The sequence below is a fragment of the Populus trichocarpa genome, chromosome 4 (genome assembly GCF_000002775.5).
Source record: "Populus trichocarpa isolate Nisqually-1 chromosome 4, P.trichocarpa_v4.1, whole genome shotgun sequence".
Taxonomy (NCBI): Eukaryota; Viridiplantae; Streptophyta; class Magnoliopsida; order Malpighiales; family Salicaceae; genus Populus; species Populus trichocarpa.
Window position 1 is genome coordinate 23147083 of NC_037288.2, and position 20928 is coordinate 23168010.

General features: G+C 35.8%; 2 protein-coding genes across 3 annotated transcripts; one reads left to right on the forward strand and one right to left on the reverse strand.

Moving 5' to 3' along the window:
* Positions 1–173: 173 nt before the first annotated feature.
* Positions 174–10489, forward strand: LOC18098358 (dynamin-2A). Of its 2 annotated transcripts, XM_006385016.3 has the most exons (22): positions 174–543; positions 713–763; positions 842–962; positions 1099–1191; positions 1469–1530; positions 1974–2091; positions 2201–2540; positions 2797–2944; positions 3678–3779; positions 3866–3985; positions 4636–4719; positions 4813–4940; positions 5726–5810; positions 5929–6067; positions 6582–6658; positions 7140–7196; positions 8133–8280; positions 8379–8527; positions 8752–8865; positions 8958–9025; positions 9257–9435; positions 9885–10489. In XM_006385016.3, exons 1-22 carry the CDS (start codon positions 391–393, stop codon positions 10109–10111), a joined length of 2763 nt encoding a protein of 920 aa, XP_006385078.1. In that variant the 5' UTR covers positions 174–390; the 3' UTR covers positions 10112–10489. The 2 variants fall into 2 exon arrangements, with proteins under 2 accessions (XP_006385078.1, XP_024455234.1); XM_024599466.2 differs by lacking the exons at positions 174–543; positions 713–763; positions 842–962; positions 1099–1191; positions 1469–1530 and adding an exon at positions 1667–1691.
* Positions 10490–11215: 726 nt separating this feature from the next.
* LOC18098359 (uncharacterized) lies at positions 11216–20355 on the reverse strand. Its single transcript, XM_024600002.2, has 12 exons — positions 20157–20355; positions 19674–19813; positions 19391–19574; positions 18655–18737; positions 18327–18525; positions 16726–16847; positions 15582–15648; positions 14600–14650; positions 13047–13099; positions 12669–12879; positions 12028–12198; positions 11216–11437 (listed from the first exon to the last, which is right to left on the reverse strand). The coding sequence occupies exons 1-12, from the start codon at positions 20313–20315 to the stop codon at positions 11378–11380; spliced, it is 1500 nt and encodes a 499-aa protein (XP_024455770.2). The 5' UTR covers positions 20316–20355; the 3' UTR covers positions 11216–11377.
* Between the last annotated feature and the right edge of the window lie 573 nt (positions 20356–20928).

Genomic DNA, 20928 nt, shown 5'->3' on the forward strand with positions numbered 1-20928 from the left:
GTTGATCTACCGGACCGCGTCAGGTGTAATATATATGGTCTCAACTCAAAGATTCCTAATTCCAATTATTGAGATAAAAAAAACACAAACTTAGGGGACCATTCTGCAATACAATAAAACTTCCATCTCGCTCGTTGCCACCACACGGATTGTTCCTGATTTTAATTTCAAACTCAATTCAATAATCACATATCCGAAAAAAAAAAAGGCAAGCACAAACGAACCGTCTCTTTCAAATTTCTAATAATTATATTTTGTTGCATCCCCAATTTTTTGAATCGAATCAAATCTCACTATCCAGATCCAATCTTAGGGTTTCTCGAGATCTCTACAAATCGTCTTTTGTTTCCTCGTTATTTCGAAATCTGTTCAAAATCTTTGAAATTAGTTATGGAGGCGATCGATGAATTGGCTCAGCTATCGGAATCTATGAGGCAAGCATCTGCCTTGCTCGCCGATGAAGATATCGATGAAACGACGTCGTCGTCTTCTTCTTCTCGACGCTCCTCCACTTTCCTCAATGTCGTTGCTCTCGGCAATGTCGTAAGTTCCTTGGATCGTTTGGATCTGTTTGTTTTTTAGGTTTGTGCAATTAAGGCGGCGTTTGGATTCCAATTAAGAAACAATGCCCGTGAATTTCAAAATCCGAAAGAAAGCTTTAGTATTGAGAATTTTGAAGCCTTTATTGCTAACGAGACGTGTTTTTGGACAGGGCGCCGGCAAATCTGCTGTTTTGAATAGTTTAATCGGACATCCTGTTTTGGTAAGCTTGTATTTGCGATGCGCTACTGATGATTTGGATGTTTATTCACCGCTGACAACAATTTTTTTTTTTCCGCAGCCAACTGGTGAAAATGGTGCTACCCGGGCTCCGATAAGCATCGAGCTAAGTAGGGATAGTTCTGTAAGCAGTAAATCGATTATTTTGCAAATTGACAGCAAAAATCAACAGGTTTCTGCGAGTAAGTCCTGGGATTGCTTTTTGTTGCCCAATTGGTGCTGGGTTTTAATGTCATTGAAGCATGCATCCAATGTTGCATCTGCTTCTTTGGATTTGTCTCTGATTATTGTTGGTTTCTGTATATGGGTGCATGATAGGTGCGCTTCGGCATTCTCTACAGGAAAGGCTAAGTAAAGGTTCCTCAGGCAGGAGTCGTGATGAAATATATCTGAAACTTCGTACCAGTACAGGTCGGCTCCTCTCTTAATGATTGGCTGCTCAGATTTTGTAGGAAATGATAGTAAAATGGTGTTATTTAATTCACATATGGCATTTCCTTTGATTTCTAGCAAATTTTATTCAGTTAAGTAGATAGCTTGACCTATCTTGAATTGATGAGGTCCTAGTACAGATTATTAATGCATAGACACAAGGTCAACATTCACCCTTGTTGACAAATAATATATGTGCACTTTCCTTGCATCATTTTGTTTTTTTTAATTAATTTCTTTTTTTTGATATGTTCAGCCCCACCATTGAAATTGATTGACTTGCCTGGGGTGGATCAAAGAATTGTAGATGACTCGATGGTGAGTGGTGTTATCTTGTTTTAGGTTGCAAATTTTTGCAGTAGGTACATGTGTGATTCTTTTATTTTTAGCTGGAGGCCTAGAGCCCAGATGGAAAACACTATTCTCTGAGAAAATCAGGAAGCTGATCATTTCCGTTTATAAGATGCTGTACTTCAAAGGTTAAGCAATATTTTGCTGCTCATTCTGCTATACATAGTGTAAATTTTCTCTTCTGGGAATGGATTTTTTCTATACTAATATTGTTATTGTTTTTGTGGGTCGCAGCTTGTGATACTCTGTTTTTGTATGGGTTGCACCTCTTGGTGCTCTTTAATGAAGTTTTATGCTTATTAAAAATAAAAGATGCCGTAGTTTGAAAAGTCTTTGTTATCTTTCCCTTCTTTTCTAAATCAATGCAATTGGAAGGTTTATTAATAGCTTGTATTTTTTTGCTCCCCCAGATCAGTGATTATGTTCAGCACAATGATGCTATTCTGCTAGTTGTAATACCTGCTACTCAGGCACCAGAAATTTCTTCTTCTAGAGCCCTCAGAATCGCAAAGGAATATGATGCAGAGAGTGAGTCATTCTTAAGCTTGCATCCTATCTTTTTGCTGAAATTATTTGTAATTTTAAATTTCTGAAAACATATTATTATAGCGTAAGTATGTTTTGTGTTGCATTATAGGTACCAGAACAGTTGGTGTTATTAGTAAAATTGATCAAGCAGCTACAGAGTCAAAAGCTCTTGCAGCTGTTCAAGCTCTTCTTTTGAATCAGGGACCACCAAAAACATCTGATATTCCATGGGTTGCATTGATTGGTCAATCTGTTTCCATTGCTTCAGCCCAATCAGCAAGTGCACCTGAGAACTCTTTGGAAACTGCTTGGCGAGCTGAAAGTGAAAGTCTAAAATCCATATTGACTGGAGCCCCACCAAGCAAGCTTGGGAGAGTTGCTCTAGTGGATGCCCTTGCTGGTCAGATCCGTAGTCGCATGAAACTCAGGCTTCCCAATCTCCTTTCTGGGTATTGCTCCTTTTCTCCTGCTGCTGTTTGATCATTGTTTCTATTAACTTCCATGTTTTTTCAGAACTGTTGTATATATCTTCTGCTGTCTTGGCGTTGCTTCCTTCTTATTGGCATTTTCCCTCTTTTAGACAAGAATTAGGAAATTATTATCTACTGACATACAATTGCTGGATTAGGTCTGGTATTCTCCTGTATGATGACACTCTCTGTCCATTAGGCCTTTAATGCTGTTTATATGCTGACAAAAATACAGGCTTCAGGGGAAATCTCAAATAGTTCAGGATGAATTGGTGGGGCTTGGGGAGCAAATGGTTAGTTCTTCTGAAGGTACAAGAGCTTTAGCTTTGGAGCTCTGCCGTGAGTTTGAGGACAAATTTCTTCTGCATCTTATGGGTGGTGAAGTGAGTTGTTTCTTTTTGAAGCATCTTATGCATCATTTTCATTTCTAACTGCAAGAACTAGTGAGAGTACTCCAGATGTTTACCTGAGTTGGGATTGTTATAGTTTTTATGAAAAGAAAAGGGGCTTCTGAATTGCAGTTATATTATTATGATTTGCTTTGGTCATCTAGACTGTCACTGTTTCTATGGTAGATACTATTTGATACTTGAATGTAATAATTTAACAATATGGGAACTATATGTGCTAGAAAATTATAAAATCTCAAATGTCAGGAATTCTTCAAATTTAGAAGGAAATGTCTGAAATTCGAAAGATTACTCACTAATGTGGTGTTTGCATCCTGATGGATGTTGTCCCTAAACCTCCTGGGCTTGTGTTCAAAGAATTTGAACCTGTGTGGCTGTTGAATGTGAATAGGGACTTTAAAGAAATGAAAGTTTATAAATTTAGCTGAGGATATATGTGCTGTAAATATTGAGTTATGGTATCTTTCTTATAAGCCAAAAATAATTCTACACTGCTTGGTTCCAGGGTGTGCATGTTATATATCAATTTGACTCCTAGTTCAGTGCAAGAGCATGACTGTACCCGCAGTTAATTGTCCTGCACTTCTTTAGAGTAGGAGGACCATAATTGGCATTCTACTTATATTGATTTTCTTTGTTGTTAGGGTTTCAAAACCATGTTCTGCTGTACAATCACTATAGTTTCAATAACCCAGCTTATTTACAGGGTAATGGTTGGAAAGTTGTTGCGAGTTTTGAGGGTAATTTTCCAAACAGAATCAAGCAGCTACCTTTAGATAGGCATTTTGACATAAACAATGTCAAACGGGTATTACTTCCCTTCTAAATTGATTCTGTATCTCTTCCTTATTAGAAATGTTTCAAGGTGCTCTCAAATTATCTCCTTGATATCAGATTGTCCTAGAAGCCGATGGTTATCAACCATATCTTATATCTCCAGAGAAGGGGTTAAGGTCCTTAATAAAAGGTGTCCTTGAGCTGGCAAAGGAACCCTCAAAGCTATGTGTTGATGAGGTACAGTTCTTGTGTGCTCCTTTTGGTTATATTCCATCTATGGTTTCTTTTCAAGGAACCAAAATGTTTTACTTGAAATCAAAACTTGTTCAATCCAACAATTAAAAGAAGGGGGAAGTTGCTATTATAAAATGTTAACATGCACGCTTTTATGGGTCTGCCTTTAGCCGTGGTGTTTCAGTCACAGCCGCAACTATTTTGGTAAAATGCTTGTATCTTTCCTCATTGCAATTTGCTGCATCATGGTATTCTGCATAACCAATCTGAATGCATCAGATCATAGAAACCAGGCATAAACAATCTGGGGCATCATAATGGTTTCAAATTTTATCCCCAAGTAAAATTGTTGACATGCACTGTATGTTACTTTATAAACCGCAGGCATTTATCGGTCTCTAACCTTTTTCACTATTATTATTTTTTTCCTTATCAATGCCATCTTTTTTCCTTTTTGATTTAATATTCTGCACACCCACATTCTAAGCAAAACTTTTCTAGGGAAGAAAAGATTTCTAAATTTTGATGATTTAATCTGTTCTTTTGTTGGTATTGCTTAATCCAAATCTATTTTTCAATGGGTGTTTGTATAGTTTTTCCTGCTACCTATTATACTAACGTCAGTTACTTTTATCTGGGTGGCTGCATAATAGGTGCATCGTGTACTAGTGGATATAGTATCTTCTGCTGCAAATGCTACTCCTGGTCTTGGAAGGTATCCTCCTTTCAAGAGAGAGGTACTGCAGCCTTGCTGCTATTTTTGTATACTTTCTGTATGATATTTCATTGTCTAGAATCTTAGATCATGTTTTTAAAATTTTATCAAACAGGTTGTTGCCATTGCAAGTTCTGCACTTGATGGGTTTAAAAATGAAGCTAAGAAAATGGTAGTTGCCCTAGTTGATATGGAGCGTGCATTTGTTCCACCTCAACACTTCATCCGATTGGTGCAGAGGCGGTATGCTTTAAAATTTAAATGTTGATGAAAGTTTTTTTTTTTGGAATTATTATTGTCATTGTTAGCAAAAGATGTGCTTTTGAAAGTTTAACCCTGATAGGTAAGTATATAATGGTTTGTGTCTGTTCTGGCATCTGTATTTGTTGTCTTTTTGTTGTTAAGCTTCTAATTTATCATGTTTGGTAAATGATTGGCTTATGTTTGTCAGTTTTAGTATAAGTTGTCACTGCAATGTGAAACTTTAAATTGTTTTTCTTCTAATGTTGTATTAAAAATTGATACCTTTCCATGTCATTGGTTATAGGTTCTTTAATAACTCACTGTATTTGTTACTGATATGATGTGTCAACTAGACTGTGATGAAACCTGCCTCTCTAATCCAATTGGAAGAATAGACCATATTTGATTATTGGTTAATCAGATTTAAAATTTTAAGGGGATGAATTTTCTCCAGAAGTTCCAAGCAAGAAAGAATCATATTTTGTGATATATTACACATTGAACTTTCCATCCTTTATCAAATGCTTGTCAGCTTATAAAAGAAATATAGGAAAGAGAATAAATTACAGTGGCAAGGGAAGCTCTTTATATGCTTAAATTGAAGCTTTATGTTGACATATGTGAAAGTAGGTTTTATATAAATTTTTTTTCATAATTTGTGTGAATGCACTTTTCTTCCGAAATGATTTATTGTTTTAGTTGTTAAAGTGTGCTTTTGTTGATATGTGGCTGTTTCTATGGATTTTCTGTCTATTCTAATCCTTCATTGCATAATTCTTAACCAGAATGGATAGGCAGCGCCGTGAGGATGAGCTAAAGAACAAATCTTCAAAAAAGGCAGTTGATGCAGAGCAATCTATTTTAAATAGGGCGAGTTATTTACTTTCATGAAATTTAGTTGGTGTTGCATCCATACACACTTCACACAGAAAAGCCTTTATGAGTTTTTCTCATTACATATGCTAATTATCTTCAATGCATCTCATAGGCAACCAGCCCCCAGACAGGTGTTCAACAATCTGGAGGAAGCTTGAAATCAATGAAAGATAAATCCAATCAGCAGGATAAAGATGCACAAGAGGGATCTGCCTTGAAAACTGCTGGGCCTGGTGGTGAGATAACAGCAGGTGTGTGCACTAACTTATTCACACCGATTGTCTTGTCTAAACAATATTGAAATCAACACCCTTTTATTCCAATATTGGATCTGTAACATGCTTGAGTTTGCATGCATGTATATTGTTTGTGTAACATGTGTATGAAGTATGCTGTAATAGTCCTTCAGAAATTACTGTGGACCTATATTCTGGAACATCCTGAAAATGATATTTTGGCCTAAAAAGGGCAGGGAATAGTATTTTTAACAAATTTAGTTCCCTTTTTCTCTTTCCTTTCCTTTTCTTTCTTAGTTTTTCTTTTTGGTTGGGGTAGGGGTGATGGATGTGCAGCTTTTTATTTGTTTTGTTAGCTGCCTATGTTTTCTGCTTTCTGTCGTTACTTGATTGTACCTGCAGCTTTGGTTCCAAAGACTAACACTGGATACCCAATAAAGAAAAGAAGATTGGTGCCAGATCCTTGTGGAAGTACTTTTATATGTTCTTGACTTTGTCGCTTGTCATTGATAATACTCTGGAAATGCAGGGTTTTTGTTGAAGAAAAGTGGAAAAACTAATGGCTGGAGTAAGCGTTGGTTTGTTTTGAATGAAAAAAGTGGCAAGGTTAGTGTATAGAGTTTTGGCCAGCTTAAAGTGATTGTATGATATTTAATTTCCTGTGCACTGAAGTTGCATAATCCTTTACCAAAGAGGGCATTGCCTTCATTCTCTAACTTACAGAAGTGTAGTCATGTACCGCATTAACATATCTATTATTTAGGAGCATCATGTCCAGCTTGAGAAAAGTATGCTTGAGATGAACTTGATGCTTAAAATTTTAAGTAAAAAAAATGCTATCTAGTTTCAATGAGGTTATTGTACAGTGTATTCTCATCTTTTACATTGTACAGTGAAGCCATTTGAATTTTTCAATTGTTATTTGGTGCCTTTGGTAAATGTTGTCACCCATTCAGGAATTGGGTCTTGGATAATGTTTATAGTAGTCCTTGAATTTGATCATTCGTTTTTCTACCACTACCACTCTTTTGTTTGTAAGTTTACTTTCTTTTCCGGCAGGGCTTATATTATTTAACTTTTGTTGCAGCTTGGTTACACCAAAAAGCAAGAAGAAAGACACTTCCGTGGGGTTATTACTTTGGAGGTAAGGACCTCACCAGGAGAGGGGAATTTCAATTGATAATAAAAAGCATAAATCATAATGCTAAGTACTTGTGTTATTGAAGTAAGCTGAACCTAAAATTGATGTGGGATCCGTACATATAAAAATTTGTTATTAGGATGATGCTTGGTGAGGATTGACAGTGCTCTCTTGTCACATCCTGATTTGTTTAAGAAACTTGGATGACACAAGAGATCTACAGAAATGTGTAAATAGTTACAGCCATGTACATCATAACCTTCAAATTATTTGCAATTTTGTTTTAAATATAAAAGGCTGGGCATGAAATGGGAATCTATTTCTAATGTCAAAGTGATTGGCTTTTGTATAATATAAAAGGAAGACTTGAGTTTGAAGAAGATTTTAGGACAGTTGTAATCAATCAAGCCTACATAAGTAACTCTGAAAGGGTTTTCTCAAAACGAAGTTTGAAAGAAAAATAATGTAGCTGTAATAATTTAATCTGCTAGGTTAAAATATGGATTCATTTGACTTGAAAAAGAAAAAAAAAAAACAGAAACTTTACAGGCATGTCCTACAGGAGCAAAAGTTTGTTAAAATATAGGATTTCTGAGAGGTAAAAATCTGACCGGAAAAAACAGAGAGGGAGATAGAGAGGCTTATAGCAAGTGATGGAAGGCAAGTTTTGTAAATAAGATAGAAAAACAACTCCTATGGACATCAGGTGGTATTTCTTTCTAACATAATAAGTTAAAACTAGTTCTATGATGCAAGTTTTCAGGTTGTCCTGCCAGTATAAGTTCTGAAATTCTTGACGGGACAAGTGAATGTATTATCTAGTGTACTGCTTTTGCCCTAATAATTTCAAAGTGACCAAGCTTGAAATCAATGCTAATTTTCATGTTTTCTTCTCTTAATGCATATTGATTTACCCTAATCTTTGGATGTAACAATCAGGAATGCAATATTGAAGAAGTTTCTGAAGAAGAAGAAACCCCATCAAAAAGTTCCAAGGATAAAAAGGCAAATGGACCAAGTTCTGAGAAAGGACCTAGTCTTGTGTTCAAAATAACTAGTAGAGTTCAATATAAGACTGTCTTGAAAGGTATCTTTAGCTTGCCTCTCTATCTTGTTTGCTTTCACCCTCCCCTGAAAAAAAATACACGCTCACAAAAATGCTGATTAATGATTTTTTTTTTCCAGCTCACAGCGCTGTTGTATTAAAAGCTGAGAGCGTGGCTGATAAGGTTGAGTGGCTAAACAAGTTGAGAAATGTCATCCAGTCTAAAGGAGGCCAAGTGATTGGTGAATCTGGGCCTCCCATGCGTCATAGCATGTCTGATGGTTCCCTAGTGAGTTATCCAGTGATGTTTATTGTTTCTTTCCCTCCTCTTTTTTTTTTGTCTGGGGTGACTGGATGCCATTATCACATACCTTCGCTGCTATTTGTGATTGTTGGAATTTTTTGTTTTTTTGTGCATAGTATTTTAGTTCTTAAGAAACAGAATATTAGCACCCCTAAAGTCAAAGTAGTTGGGACTGTTTCTTGGAACTATTCTAATTTGCTACCCTTTAGGATACAATCGCTAGAAGACCTGCTGACCCTGAAGAAGAGCTCCGGTGGATGTCACAAGAAGTACGCGGCTATGTTGAAGCTGTTCTTAACAGCCTTGGTGCCAATGTCCCAAAAGTATTTCTTTTTCTTGAATGCCAATCATCATATTATTTTTAATTGTTGATATAATTTTTTGAAATATTTATCATTTCGTTGTTGTTGAGCAGGCAGTTGTTCTTTGCCAAGTAGAGAAAGCCAAAGAAGACATGCTTAATCAATTATATAGCTCTATAAGGTCAGTGTACTGTTACTTGCTTTTGTAATGTATGGATATCTTCTTCGTTATGCCCTGCGAGTTGCAAACCTTTTGAGTGCATTATATATATTCTTAATGGAAGTTGGTGTGCTGCACATGGCACCGAATACCATCTCAAGTACATTTGAGATTTCTAATTCTTTCTTTATTTGTGTTGCCAATTTTTCTCTCAATAAAGGCTTACTTGTTGCTCATTTTTTGGGTGGCTAGTGCACAAAGCACAGCAAGGATTGAGGAGCTGCTCCAGGAGGACCAGAATGCAAAGAGGAGGAGAGAACGCTATCAGAAACAGTCCTCTCTTCTTTCAAATCTCACTAGGAAACTTAGCATCCATGATAATCGAGCAGCTGCTGCTTCCAACTGGTCTGATGGTGGGGGTGGTGGAGCAGGTAATGGTGGCTACAAACAGTACAGTTCACCTTTATGTTGATGTTTGCTTATGAAGACATTTCTTAGCTTGCATGTTCATAATAATAGAACCAGTAGCATCAGTATTTCCTTTTCATGGTAATTTCATGAAGCTGATTTATAATTTGTTGTCTGCATAATTTTTGTATTTTACTCTTGATGGCGGTGGCTGCTGAATCTAGTTTCATGAAACCTGCTTATCCTAAATGTGGATAGTGTCGGTTGAAAGTAGTTTGTGGGGAGTAATTCATGTTGGTTTGGCATTCCATTGCAAACAGTCATGGCCATAAATCCCACAGTTGACTTTCTCCTGATGACTTTAATTTTCACAGATGTTGCATGTATTAATTGAAAGAGAATCGTTTGCCAGTTGTGCTATGTTTTCAGGTATTTGATCTCTCAATGTACTTTGTAATGTTAAATTATGCAGAAAGCAGCCCAAGAACAAATGGACCATCATCAGGAGAAGACTGGAGAAATGCATTTGATGCGGCAGCCAATGGACCTGCCGACAGTTTTGGTGGCCCATCGAGGTCTCACAGCCGGCGAAACAGTGATCCAGCTCAGAATGGTGATGTAAACTCAAACAGCAGTCGCCGCACACCCACTCGAATGCCACCCGTGCCACCACCGTCTGGTTCATCCTATAGGTACTAGATAAAAGGCCTGTTTCAAATTCATTATTCATGCATTATTATTGGGTGGCCGCATGCTTTGCTGCTCCCACTCAAGACGGACAGAACATTTTCTGAAGCTCACATCATGTTAGTAGCTTTGTAAAAGTGGAATAGGCGTGTAGATATATATTGCAAGTTGCAAGTTCTTGATTTTGAGATGTGTATTTACCTACACTAAAATTTTCCATTTTACCTTTCCAAGTTCGGCTGTCGGGGTGAGGCGATCTGTTTTACATATATATTTTTGAATCAGATGCTACAAATTGACGAATGTATTTGTTGTATTGAATCTGACTAGAAAAGTATTCTTTCTCATGGTTTGTGCTGCAATGGAGAAGTAAATGCTTGAATTTGACCATCCCCCCTCCCCCCTCCCCCATTATCATTATTTGCGTGATCCTCCCCAAATTGACTGATATCTGTGATTTTTAAAGATTAAGTCAGGTGAAAATGTATTAAAATAATTTTTTCTTAAATATTTTTAAAATTTTTAATATCAGTATATTAAAATCATCACAAAATACTCAAAAAAATATTAATTTAATGTTTTTTATACTAAGCATTTTTAAAAAGCATCTAATATACAATCTTAGAACCTGCTTATGTATTTTTGTACGTATCAAATCAAAGTTGAAATGAAAAGCAGCTAAAATGATGCTTTTCATTTGGAAGCACAGTTTGAAATTCTAAGAATCTAAAGGAAAGAAAAACACGCAGACAAACACTCTTAGGGTTCTAAGCAAATAGCAAAATAGAAAACGTAAGTGGGTGAATCAGTTTTTTCTCACTTTGGTTGTGGAGTGTCGCACGCGGTATATGGTATGTTTATTTTCCCTTCTTTTCATGTAATATTAGTGTAAATGCTCACATTCAACTTGCATTATGAAGTCGAGAACCTCCTATCTTTTTGAATAGAAACAATGGTCATCCATAGTCAAAGACTACCAATTTGAAATGAAATTTCTTTATAATCTATTTTTTCAAGGTGAAATAGAATTTTGCTGCTGCTGCTGTCGGTGCAAAGCTTAACCATGGTTTAGCAGATGAGATGACAACACACTTAACCATGGTTTAGCGGTTGGAATGACAACACCAAACCCTTGATATGTTAATTTCCTGTGATTATATACAAACCCTTAATGGTGAACTTTTGGGAGCAGAATAGTGCAGAAAATATATTTACAGAGATTATGGAAACAAGTAGCAAGATATCCTAGTTTTTCAACAACATCAATGCATTTTGATTCTATTTTATGCCCTCCTTAAGGGGACCGGAATCGTGAATTAGTTTCATAACAAGCTTAACCTGCAAAAAAGAAGAAGAAAAGGAATGGTTAATCAGAGATATGCAATGAACTTACTGAAAGCTTATTATATATACTAATGGCAAACAGGCAATAAATTCTTAATGGAACACCATGGGCAATTCCATTTACTATGAAATTTCAGAGATCAACACCATCTAGAGGTCTAAGTCATTAAATAAATGCATTTCAAACTTGTATTATCCCCTGGAGGATAAAAATCTTTCAGGGATGATGGAGAGCCGGATCGGATGTTTCTTTCACTTAAATCAACAGACTAGACAACATTCCCAAATAAGCAAGGAAAGATGCTGGTTTCAAATTCTCTATAAGAAAGGATAGAGATTTCTTATATTATTATTATTGTGTATCTAAATGAATATAATTGCCCTTGATCTCATCAGCATCTTATTTACGTATAAGATGGAGTTTTGGATCACAGATATCAATGGAATTCAGATCATATACCTCACACTAGCCGTCATAAAGGAAGAAAAACCCTAAATTGTCCTGATGCACGTGCTAAGTGGTGAAAGAAAGGAGCTTCAACTCAGGATATTACCATTATAAAAAGCTATGCACGAGACCATACCTGGGTTGATTCCCGCACTAGAAATTCCTCTATAGCTTTCCTGAAAGCTTCATCAATGAGGTAATGGCAGCTATAAGTTAACACTGGCAGGTAACCACGCTGAATTTTATGCTCACCCTGAGCTCCTGCTTCTACTGTGTTCAAGTTAAGTTCAATGGCCGCCTCTATTGCCTGCATGTGATAACCGAGTGTGGATAAATACTCATGTGTCGCTAATGACTGCTGCAAATGATGCTATATAGACTACAGCAATGCCGTGGAAGCTCCAGAAGGTAACTTCTGTCAGTGTCTGTGTCACTGCAACTGCTTACATGCAATGACACTCGCTATCCTTGGCCAGGAATATCACAGCGAAAGATTGGAGCGAGGATTCCCCAAAAATAATTTGGTCCCCACAGCTTATTATTAAGAAATGCAGAAGATCAACAAAGTCAACAGGCTTGGTTGCATAGCCCACATGAAATTAAAGAACAGGGTCCATAGTTAAGTTTATCGTGCTTAAAACTTATGATTACTGTTGTATTCAACATGGCATCATTAACAGACAGCTCTATTATAACATACAAAGTAAGCAGGGGGTTGATAATGCAGTTCAGCACAGAAAATGAAAAACAAAAAACTTCAAGAAATCAGATCAAAACCTGGTAATAGCATGCTTCAAAATGCAAGCTTGGATAGTAGGCTTTTGGATGACATCCCCATAGACGTCCAAATAGAGTATCTCCACCAATAATGTTAAGAGCTCCAGCAACAAGCTCATCTCCTTCTTCAGCAACAACAAGCAGCACCTGATCTCCCATCTTTGACCCCATGGTGTGAAAAAAATCCCTCGTGAGATAAGGAGTACCCCACCTATGGAAAAACAAAACCATATTAACAAGGTGGCGATTCAAGCATCTAATATGATTTGACTAAATTCTATGATGATGTGAAGTACGAACTAATTGTTTGTAGTTATCTATATCAACAAAATTTTGGTGGAAAGAAGGGAAAAAAAGGTTTCAATGATGAGATCAAACTTGTTATCAGTCGTGTTCCTGTAGAAGCTATAGAAGGTATCCCAATGCCTAGCCTGCCAAGACATGAACAAAATACTAGGGTAAGAAATCCTTCTTTTTTACTCTAGAAAGGGAGTGGAAAATCAACAATCAAATTCAAGTAGCCATAACAATGCATGAGCTATAATTTTCTGAAAGAAGACCTAATTACAGAGTGTTAAAAACTCAAAGCTATGCATTCATTATTCATGAGTGATGGATGAATAAGCACAACTCCTTCTGGCCTAGAGAGAATCTTGGATGGATGTCATCTCTTTGGCACCATTCAAGCTAGATAACAACAGCAGAACTAGGAAGTAGATATTTAAAGCAAACACTCAGGCACCACCTGTGTTTTGGGTTTGTTTTCAAACTCTAGAAATAACACCTGGAACTGACAAAACATTGAAAACTTTGCTTCAGATTCTATAATTCAGAGTGGTCAGTATGGCAACATGGAATGACTCTTTATGTACCATTCCTAGTAGCTCCGTCCGTATGGCAACATGGAAAAAGGTTAAAAAATAGATGCATAATTAGAGTACACTTTCAGCTTTCAGCTATTCAAACAAATACAATTTCTCCTTTTCATCTCTCTCCTCTCTCGCCTCTCCCCCTCAGCCTAAATCCCAGTACACAAAATTTTTTCATGACCTTTTTTTACTAATTGACAAGTTTAGTTTATTCTTTATTTAATTCAGTTTTGGATTCAGATACTTTACAAAACAAGACAATGTTAGAAGGCAAATGTCTATACATATGGTCTGTGTGTTTTGGGGGGGTGGAAGGCAACGTCATAATTTCTTGGGCGTACACTTCTCTTCGACAAAAATTGATACAGTTGAGTAGTGAGATGCTCGAACCTCCAAACATCATTTCAAATAAATTTAATGATTAGGAAAAGCTCAAGGAACTTGAGAAGCTTGGTCATGTTCATTTTGGAACCCATTTTGTTTTTCATTTGTTCATGTGAAGGTAGATTTAACTGCTCCATTTATATGCCTATTCCATTTTTTAACCAGGCATAGGCATGCTCAATTAAAATATAGTTTAATTAATCTTTCTGCTTTGATCATAGAGCTTATTCCCTTTGTATTCTTTTTATATAGATATTCAGAAAGTAGCTCCTGTAGGGCACTTTCGTTTTCCATACATAAAATTGAATCTTATCAATGCATGTCAGTTCAATGTGATTTTAATTATTCTGTATTTTAAATTCATATCTTCCAAGATTTGATTCATTTGATAATATTTCTACAAATCTAACAAATATCAAGAGGCACCACTAATGTAACAGAGACATTATATTCAATGCTTATGCAATGATAAAAATGTCAAATGACAAGTTGCTTTGCTATACATTATGAACTCCATATGAAGAAAATCAATCACGTTGAAACAATATTACAGCATGTTTAAGACCATATGATATGCAAAACAATAAAAAGAAAAAATAGAATCTACAGACTAAAAAATTACGTGATAACATATATTACCATTAAAATTCATCACTAGCAGATACAATTACTAAATACCTTTATTTCATAACCCCGAAGACGTTTCATACTCAAGTTTTGAGTAGAAACCTGCATTAAGAAAGTTCAGTCAGACAGCATCGTCAAAATAAATGTTACTACCTGATTACGGAAGCACTCAGGACCTAAACCTAAATTAAGCCAAGGAAACAGAGTAAACAGAGTCCAAATCATATGTAAGTGGGAAAGAATAATCAACTAGGACAAGATTCTCAAGACCTAACAAATCACGTTCAATGTTGATACAATGCTTTTTGAAAGTAGGCAATGCATTGTGTCTCCCGCTGAAAGATCAATAACTATCATCATATTAAGAGAGTGCAGAGGAAAATGCTATCACATATAACTACAGATCATTGATCATGATGAGTTTCACAAAAAAAACATTAGAAGTCAGCCCCAATTTGGTCAATTTTGCTTCCATGAGTTTTACAAGGTCTATGAAATGTACAGCATGAACGAGAAAGATGTCACAAATGCATTCTCTCTTCTCTGCTATTTTTTTACCTATTTCTCTTATTGAGCAAAATATCAGGCAGGCGGTTCAGTCCAATGCCGTATATGTGTCAGATATGGATTTCCTCCAATATATTAACATTATCTGATTCAAATGCTGGATTTTCCTGAGATTTTCTATGATTTGAGATGCAAACTTTAAGGGGAAAAAAAGTTTCATCCTCTGTCAAGATATGTGCAACAAATAACCATGACCAAGATTTAAACCATGTAGTGTAACTTAACCAACAATAGTATATGTTGATCCTTTTAGATCACAACAAAGAATCCAAATGTAGGACCAATAAGAAAACTTTCAAGTTCTTAATAATAAACTAGCATGCCTCATCATGCAATGGTGCAAGCATTGTGTGCTTCCTGTAGCACTCAGATCAACAGACATTGGCTTTACAAGCCAATGTAAAGAGGCACAATTCAAACTCATTTGAGTGAGCGTGATGGGACTAAGGAAGAAAAGGAGATGAACCTTTTTGCGTTCTTGACGAATATTTTTTCTTTTACTTTGCTTCATATCCATCAAGAATTCATCAAAACTGCAGCAATGTAAGGAAATTCTAAACAAAATTTTATCCGTATATAAACAAGAAAAACAAATTAGATCTAGCATTAGGTCAAGACGAAGTGGCTGGGTGATTGATTCTGCTGAGAGGAAAAAAAAAAGCACTTCAAGGACTTGCTATATAAAATCATACATGATATTTAGAGCAAGATGAGTTCATGCAGTCAGAGACTATGAGATCTCAAGTTTGACAGGTATTTCAAACAGGGGAACTTAATTAACTAGCGCATACTCATTGGTGCTGTTTAAGTATTCATGAGCCACGGGTTTATGAAAAACATGAAGAGCCTTAGCTGTCAATTTGTAAAAATGTAGGCTTAATTTCAAGTAAAGGAAATTTGGTGGGACTGTGAGGTGGCTGGGAACAAGTTGTCATAATTAGATTTATAATATTACCTGAAAAAAGTTTAAGCTAACTGACATAGGTTTAAGTTATTGATTTCCTTTTTCTTTCTGTTGTGAATAAAAGGCCCTTGGAAAGGGGATGTATTACTGTACAAGTTCACATAAAAAGACCAGGGAAACTAAAGGCACCACCATCAAAGGTGAGATAGATAGATCAGGCTTTACTCAGATGGAGATTTATGAGCAAACAGAAAATGTAGAGATATTCTCGCTTAATATGGAAATTATGTGCAGATGACAGTGTAGCATAATTGACAAAAACAAAAGGTTGTCATAGTCATCCTAAATTGTAAGAGAGGTGGGTGTTAAACAAGCCATAGATTTCTTGACATTATTAATGGCATATTGCACAGCATAATCTCAGACACACTCTATGAACTGCAGTACAGGAAGGCAACAAGTTTCCGGACACTGTTGAGAAAACCATGACTTGTCTTCCCAAATCAACTTTTCACTGATTGCTTGGTAGCGGGGCTTTTCCTTCCTTTGATGCAATTCATAATTAGATATTGCATCATAATTGTATAAATTCTGAAATTATAAACTGCAAACTTACCTTAAAAGAGAGTGCAAGGAACTTTGACTGGACTAGAACTTTAAATGAGCAAAATAATTCACTTTACATGGTACCTCATGGAACACTCACTTTTTATAGTTACGATTTTTCCAGTGATACTGCATTCCAATCCTCTGCAGAAATCCCTTTTCCTTCAGCATGTGCCACTCTTTTTCAGTGGGGAAGGTGATGTGCAGTGATGAGACCTGGGACTATGAAAAGAAATAAAGCAATCAGAAAATTAATTCCAGGTTCTGTGGAAAGTGAATGGTCTTCAGAAGTCCTTTGCTAGTGATCCAAACATCTTAGACTGGACAGTTCTTCTGATAAAAAAAAAAGGTAACAATCACAAGTGCATCTAAGAGTAACAGATTCCTAGAAACTGAATTAAACTAATAATAATATGTAGGAAGTTGTGAACAAATGGACAGATCTTATAAAGTTAAAGTCAATCACGAAATGAGATTTAACTAGAATGATTGATATTAACACTCTTCAAAATCTTTTCAAACCCATGATAAGCATTGCTTGTGAAAGTGTCTCTGCATTTGAAAGTGTCTCTGCATTTGAAAATGCAGAGACAGATGACAAACAAACACAGAATCTCTCACCACCTCCACCAAGGAAATTTTCTCTTTTCTCAAGTTGATTGCCTCCTCTCGTTTTTCTTCTCCGGCCTTCTATCAACAAATGCAAGCTTATTTAGATAAGCTCCAAGTCACAACCAACCCCATCCTCTCTCTCTCTCTCTCTCTCTCAAATTTAAAAAAAAAAGGAAAGAAAGAAAGAAAGCAGGTGGCAAAAAGAGTTCAAAGTATTGTATTCTTCCACTCAAAACTGAGAAAAGATCATTTTTCATGATTGTGAAAATTTCAGCTACCAGTTTTGTACAATAGTCTATCATGCTTGATCTCTGAGAAAAGAACATTTTTCACAATTGTGAAAATTTCAGCTACCAGTTTTGTACAATAGTCTATTATGCTTGATCACACGACAAAACAATATTCAGTGGATAGTTAAGGTTGCATGATTATTGATTCCTTTTTTCCTAACTACAATTTAGTATAATTGAAAACTAATTTGCATCTGTAGACGATTTTGGTGATCAGAGAATAACAATAACATCAATTCTCCTACTGAATGATGTCATCAAGGCCATGGTTTAACCAAACTACCACAATTATAAAGCAATATTTTTCTAACACATCCTACTATAGATCCACAATAAAGTTCCCACCTTCTAGAAACATCAGTCTACCTGAAACAATCCAATCACATTGGAACAGGAGAGTTGATGCCAATGACACGGATGAACAGTGAAAATCACTCAGTCTTATGGCTGGTTTCTGGATTTATAAACCACCATCAGGTTTACATGAAAGAGCCATTTACAGATAAAATACATTCTTGAAGAGTATTTTAGAAAAGAAACATAGAGTTGATTGTGAAATGGAAACAATAACTCCACTCACTTAACCATCTTACAGAAATACATTTGGACACATTCCTTGAAAATAAAACCCCCATTAATCACTTGAGTTAAAAAATTATTTAGATAGAGTTAGAAGAATAAAATTGAGAAAGAATCCATGAGAAACCAGAAATATTTTCTCGTGACCTTGCATGTAATGGAAAAGGGAATAAAAACATGCATGAAACAGCAGTATTAATATATCAATTTAATATCACACCTTGGCTGCCAGATCCTTCAGGGCAGAGACTAGAACATCAAAAAGTTGATCTCTGAAGGGGGTATTGCGGACCAGAATCCTTGGACCAGTTACTGGAGTGAAAGGCACACAACACTGAAACTTTGGATAATACCTTGATCCGAAACCATAGTAGGCATCAGCCCAAGAATGGTCAAAAACAAATTCGCCATAGGAATGGCTGCACATCCAAGTAAAAGAGATGAAACAACAGCTAACCAATAGAAGTGTTTAAAATTGAATTGTTAAAAGGATTGTAGAACAAGGTAGATAAGAATTGGCAGTATGGGCAGCATAGAAGATGCAGAACCTTTTAAGATAGAGTGGAACAACACCCAAAACATTATCAGATTCATCCTTAGCAACAATGTGGCTAGGCATCCATCCAGTCTCCTGGAGTTGATTCAAAAAGAAAATTAACACAGCAGCAGAACATTCAAGCTTAATTTTATTATTCTAGTAGTTTACTACCCATGTCACACAATTTCCAAAAGGAGATAAATTTCTTAACCAAGATGTTAAAGTATTTCAGTTTCATTATCATCCGGTCCAACACTAAGGAAGACCAGACATAAATTGAACTCACATCCAAGATGAGACCAGCAGTCCCTGACTCAAGAAAAAGGTAAGATGGCAACTCTTTCTAATAAGCAAATCCAATGTGGTGAGGAAGGACAATTTTGGTGGCCCTTTGATCAGTGCTGTCCTTCACGAATCCAAGGTGAGTTTACAGCTTGAAATGAAATTTTCGGTATTTCAAGCAGGAATTTCAACTGCTATAACATAGCTCACAAGAGATCTGTTGTTTGGGAATATTTTGTAATTGAAAAAGGATTTACACCACATAAAATGGAAATCAGTCAAAGCAATATATCCACGACCAACAATTTATGTTAAATTGGAAATGAAGAAGCAAAACAGACTCATTTTTCAGGGCTAACTGAAAGACAGCCAATTATATTACTCTCAAGTGATGTCCAAGTGAGACCTATGCTGATTTAATGACAGAACTTGGAGAAGCTTAGAGTGAAGCAATGATTCTTAACCTTAACTGCCGAGCGTGACTCTTCCAAGCTTGAAAGAAAACCATGGCTAAGAAATGGATTAAACTTGTCAGGGCCAGTAGCATCCAAATTGCAGGCATCCCATTCATGCGACGAAACTTCTGAGATTGAAGAAATGATGGAAAGTGAAATCCTCTTAGGTGTTATTTGTTTTTCCAAACCACCCCTGAATTTAAAACCAACAAGATTGGAATTAGCTGCTAACACAAGAAGGAAAAAGATTCCGAATTCTGTGGGACCATCAAATATAACCTCCAAGCCTGACCCTGTTAGAATGGAATCTTGTAGTGAAACTGAAACATCCAATTCTTTTGGCTGCACAGACTTCTTCGATCCCCAAAACAGTGCACTGATTTTAGATTCCTGAACTGCAGTCCCCGCAACCTGTCTGGATGATGATTTTGCCTGCAATTACAAGAATTAGATGCATATGTTCTCATCATCATCTCTTTGCACATCCCCAGTTACAATGATAGCAGCCTAAGACAAAAGTAGTAACAGACAGTAGTTGATGTGCACAAACATATTCAACCAAGACATAGAATTCAAGCTTTAACCAGACAACTTAGATTCCTAGTAAAATTTCATTCAAGGTAATGCATGACTTCAAGACCATCTTCCTTACTAAGAAGAAACACGAAACATGGATCATCATGTACACTTTTTGAAGACAAAAACAAATCAGTTAGCTTACAAATGACCTGAGATGTCAAGAGAGAAAAGTAAAAATCACGAGAAGAAGACTTACAAGGTAAGATGGGAAGTGGCCCAGAAATGGCGAAGGCTTGCAGTAGTAGCTCATTACTACTGCTGCCATGGCCACAAAATTCTTGGCTCTCTCTCTCTTTCTGAAACCCGGAAAAAATAGAGAGAAAGAAAGAAAGAAAAAAATCAGTAATAACTTCATCCACGTTGCCAGTTACAGCGCCATATGTTCTTTTAGATTCATCAATTCTTCCACTTTCATCCTTGTTGTTTCCAATTTCTCAATACCATTCCTGTTTTTTCAAAAAAAAAAAACAAAATACATACTTATAAGAGCCGATTCAAGTCCCACTCACATATAGACCTAGTTGATTTATTATTTTTTTTATTAAAATAATATTATTTTGTTTTTTTTAATAAAACATGTTATCTTATTTTATAAAATAAAAAATTAAAATAACATTATTTTAATAAAAAAAATTTAATTCAAAAAACCCAACTCCAATCAATTTACGAGTTGGCGATGCTAAAAAAATATATTTTATTTTATTTATTAAAAGTAAAATAATATTTATATTTATATTTATATATAATTTTTTTGTATTTTAGATTAACATTTTTTTTTTTCAAAATGAAATGATATGAATAAAATCCTATCCTTCTCTTTTATTTTTACATTTTCACCAGGTGACCCCTCACGGGCTAAATTTTATAACTACACGAAAAACTCCTTTCGCGTAAAAATACAAGTATAGTCTAGTCCTTAGATTTTGTAATTTTGCAAGCTATACACGGGACTAAAATCTTCTTCCAGC

What these genes read in the sequence shown, in the direction of transcription:
- LOC18098358 (XM_006385016.3), top strand. Translation starts at nt 391, where the DNA reads ATGGAGGCGATCGATGAATTGGCTCAGCTATCGGAATCTATGAGGCAA. An exon ending in GAATTGTAGATGACTCGATG is followed by an intron (nt 1,531 to 1,973) that starts GTGAGTGGTGTT and finishes TTGCTCCCCCAG; the next exon opens with ATCAGTGATTATGTTCAGCA. An exon ending in CTTCCCAATCTCCTTTCTGG is followed by an intron (nt 2,541 to 2,796) that starts GTATTGCTCCTT and finishes ACAAAAATACAG; the next exon opens with GCTTCAGGGGAAATCTCAAA.
- LOC18098359 (XM_024600002.2), bottom strand. Translation starts at nt 20,315, where the DNA reads ATGAAGTTATTACTGATTTTTTTCTTTCTTTCTTTCTCTCTATTTTTT. An exon ending in GTTCCACTCTATCTTAAAAG is followed by an intron (nt 18,526 to 18,654) that starts GTTCTGCATCTT and finishes TTGGATGTGCAG; the next exon opens with CCATTCCTATGGCGAATTTG. An exon ending in TTGAAGCATGCTATTACCAG is followed by an intron (nt 12,199 to 12,668) that starts GTTTTGATCTGA and finishes TATCACATGCAG; the next exon opens with GCAATAGAGGCGGCCATTGA.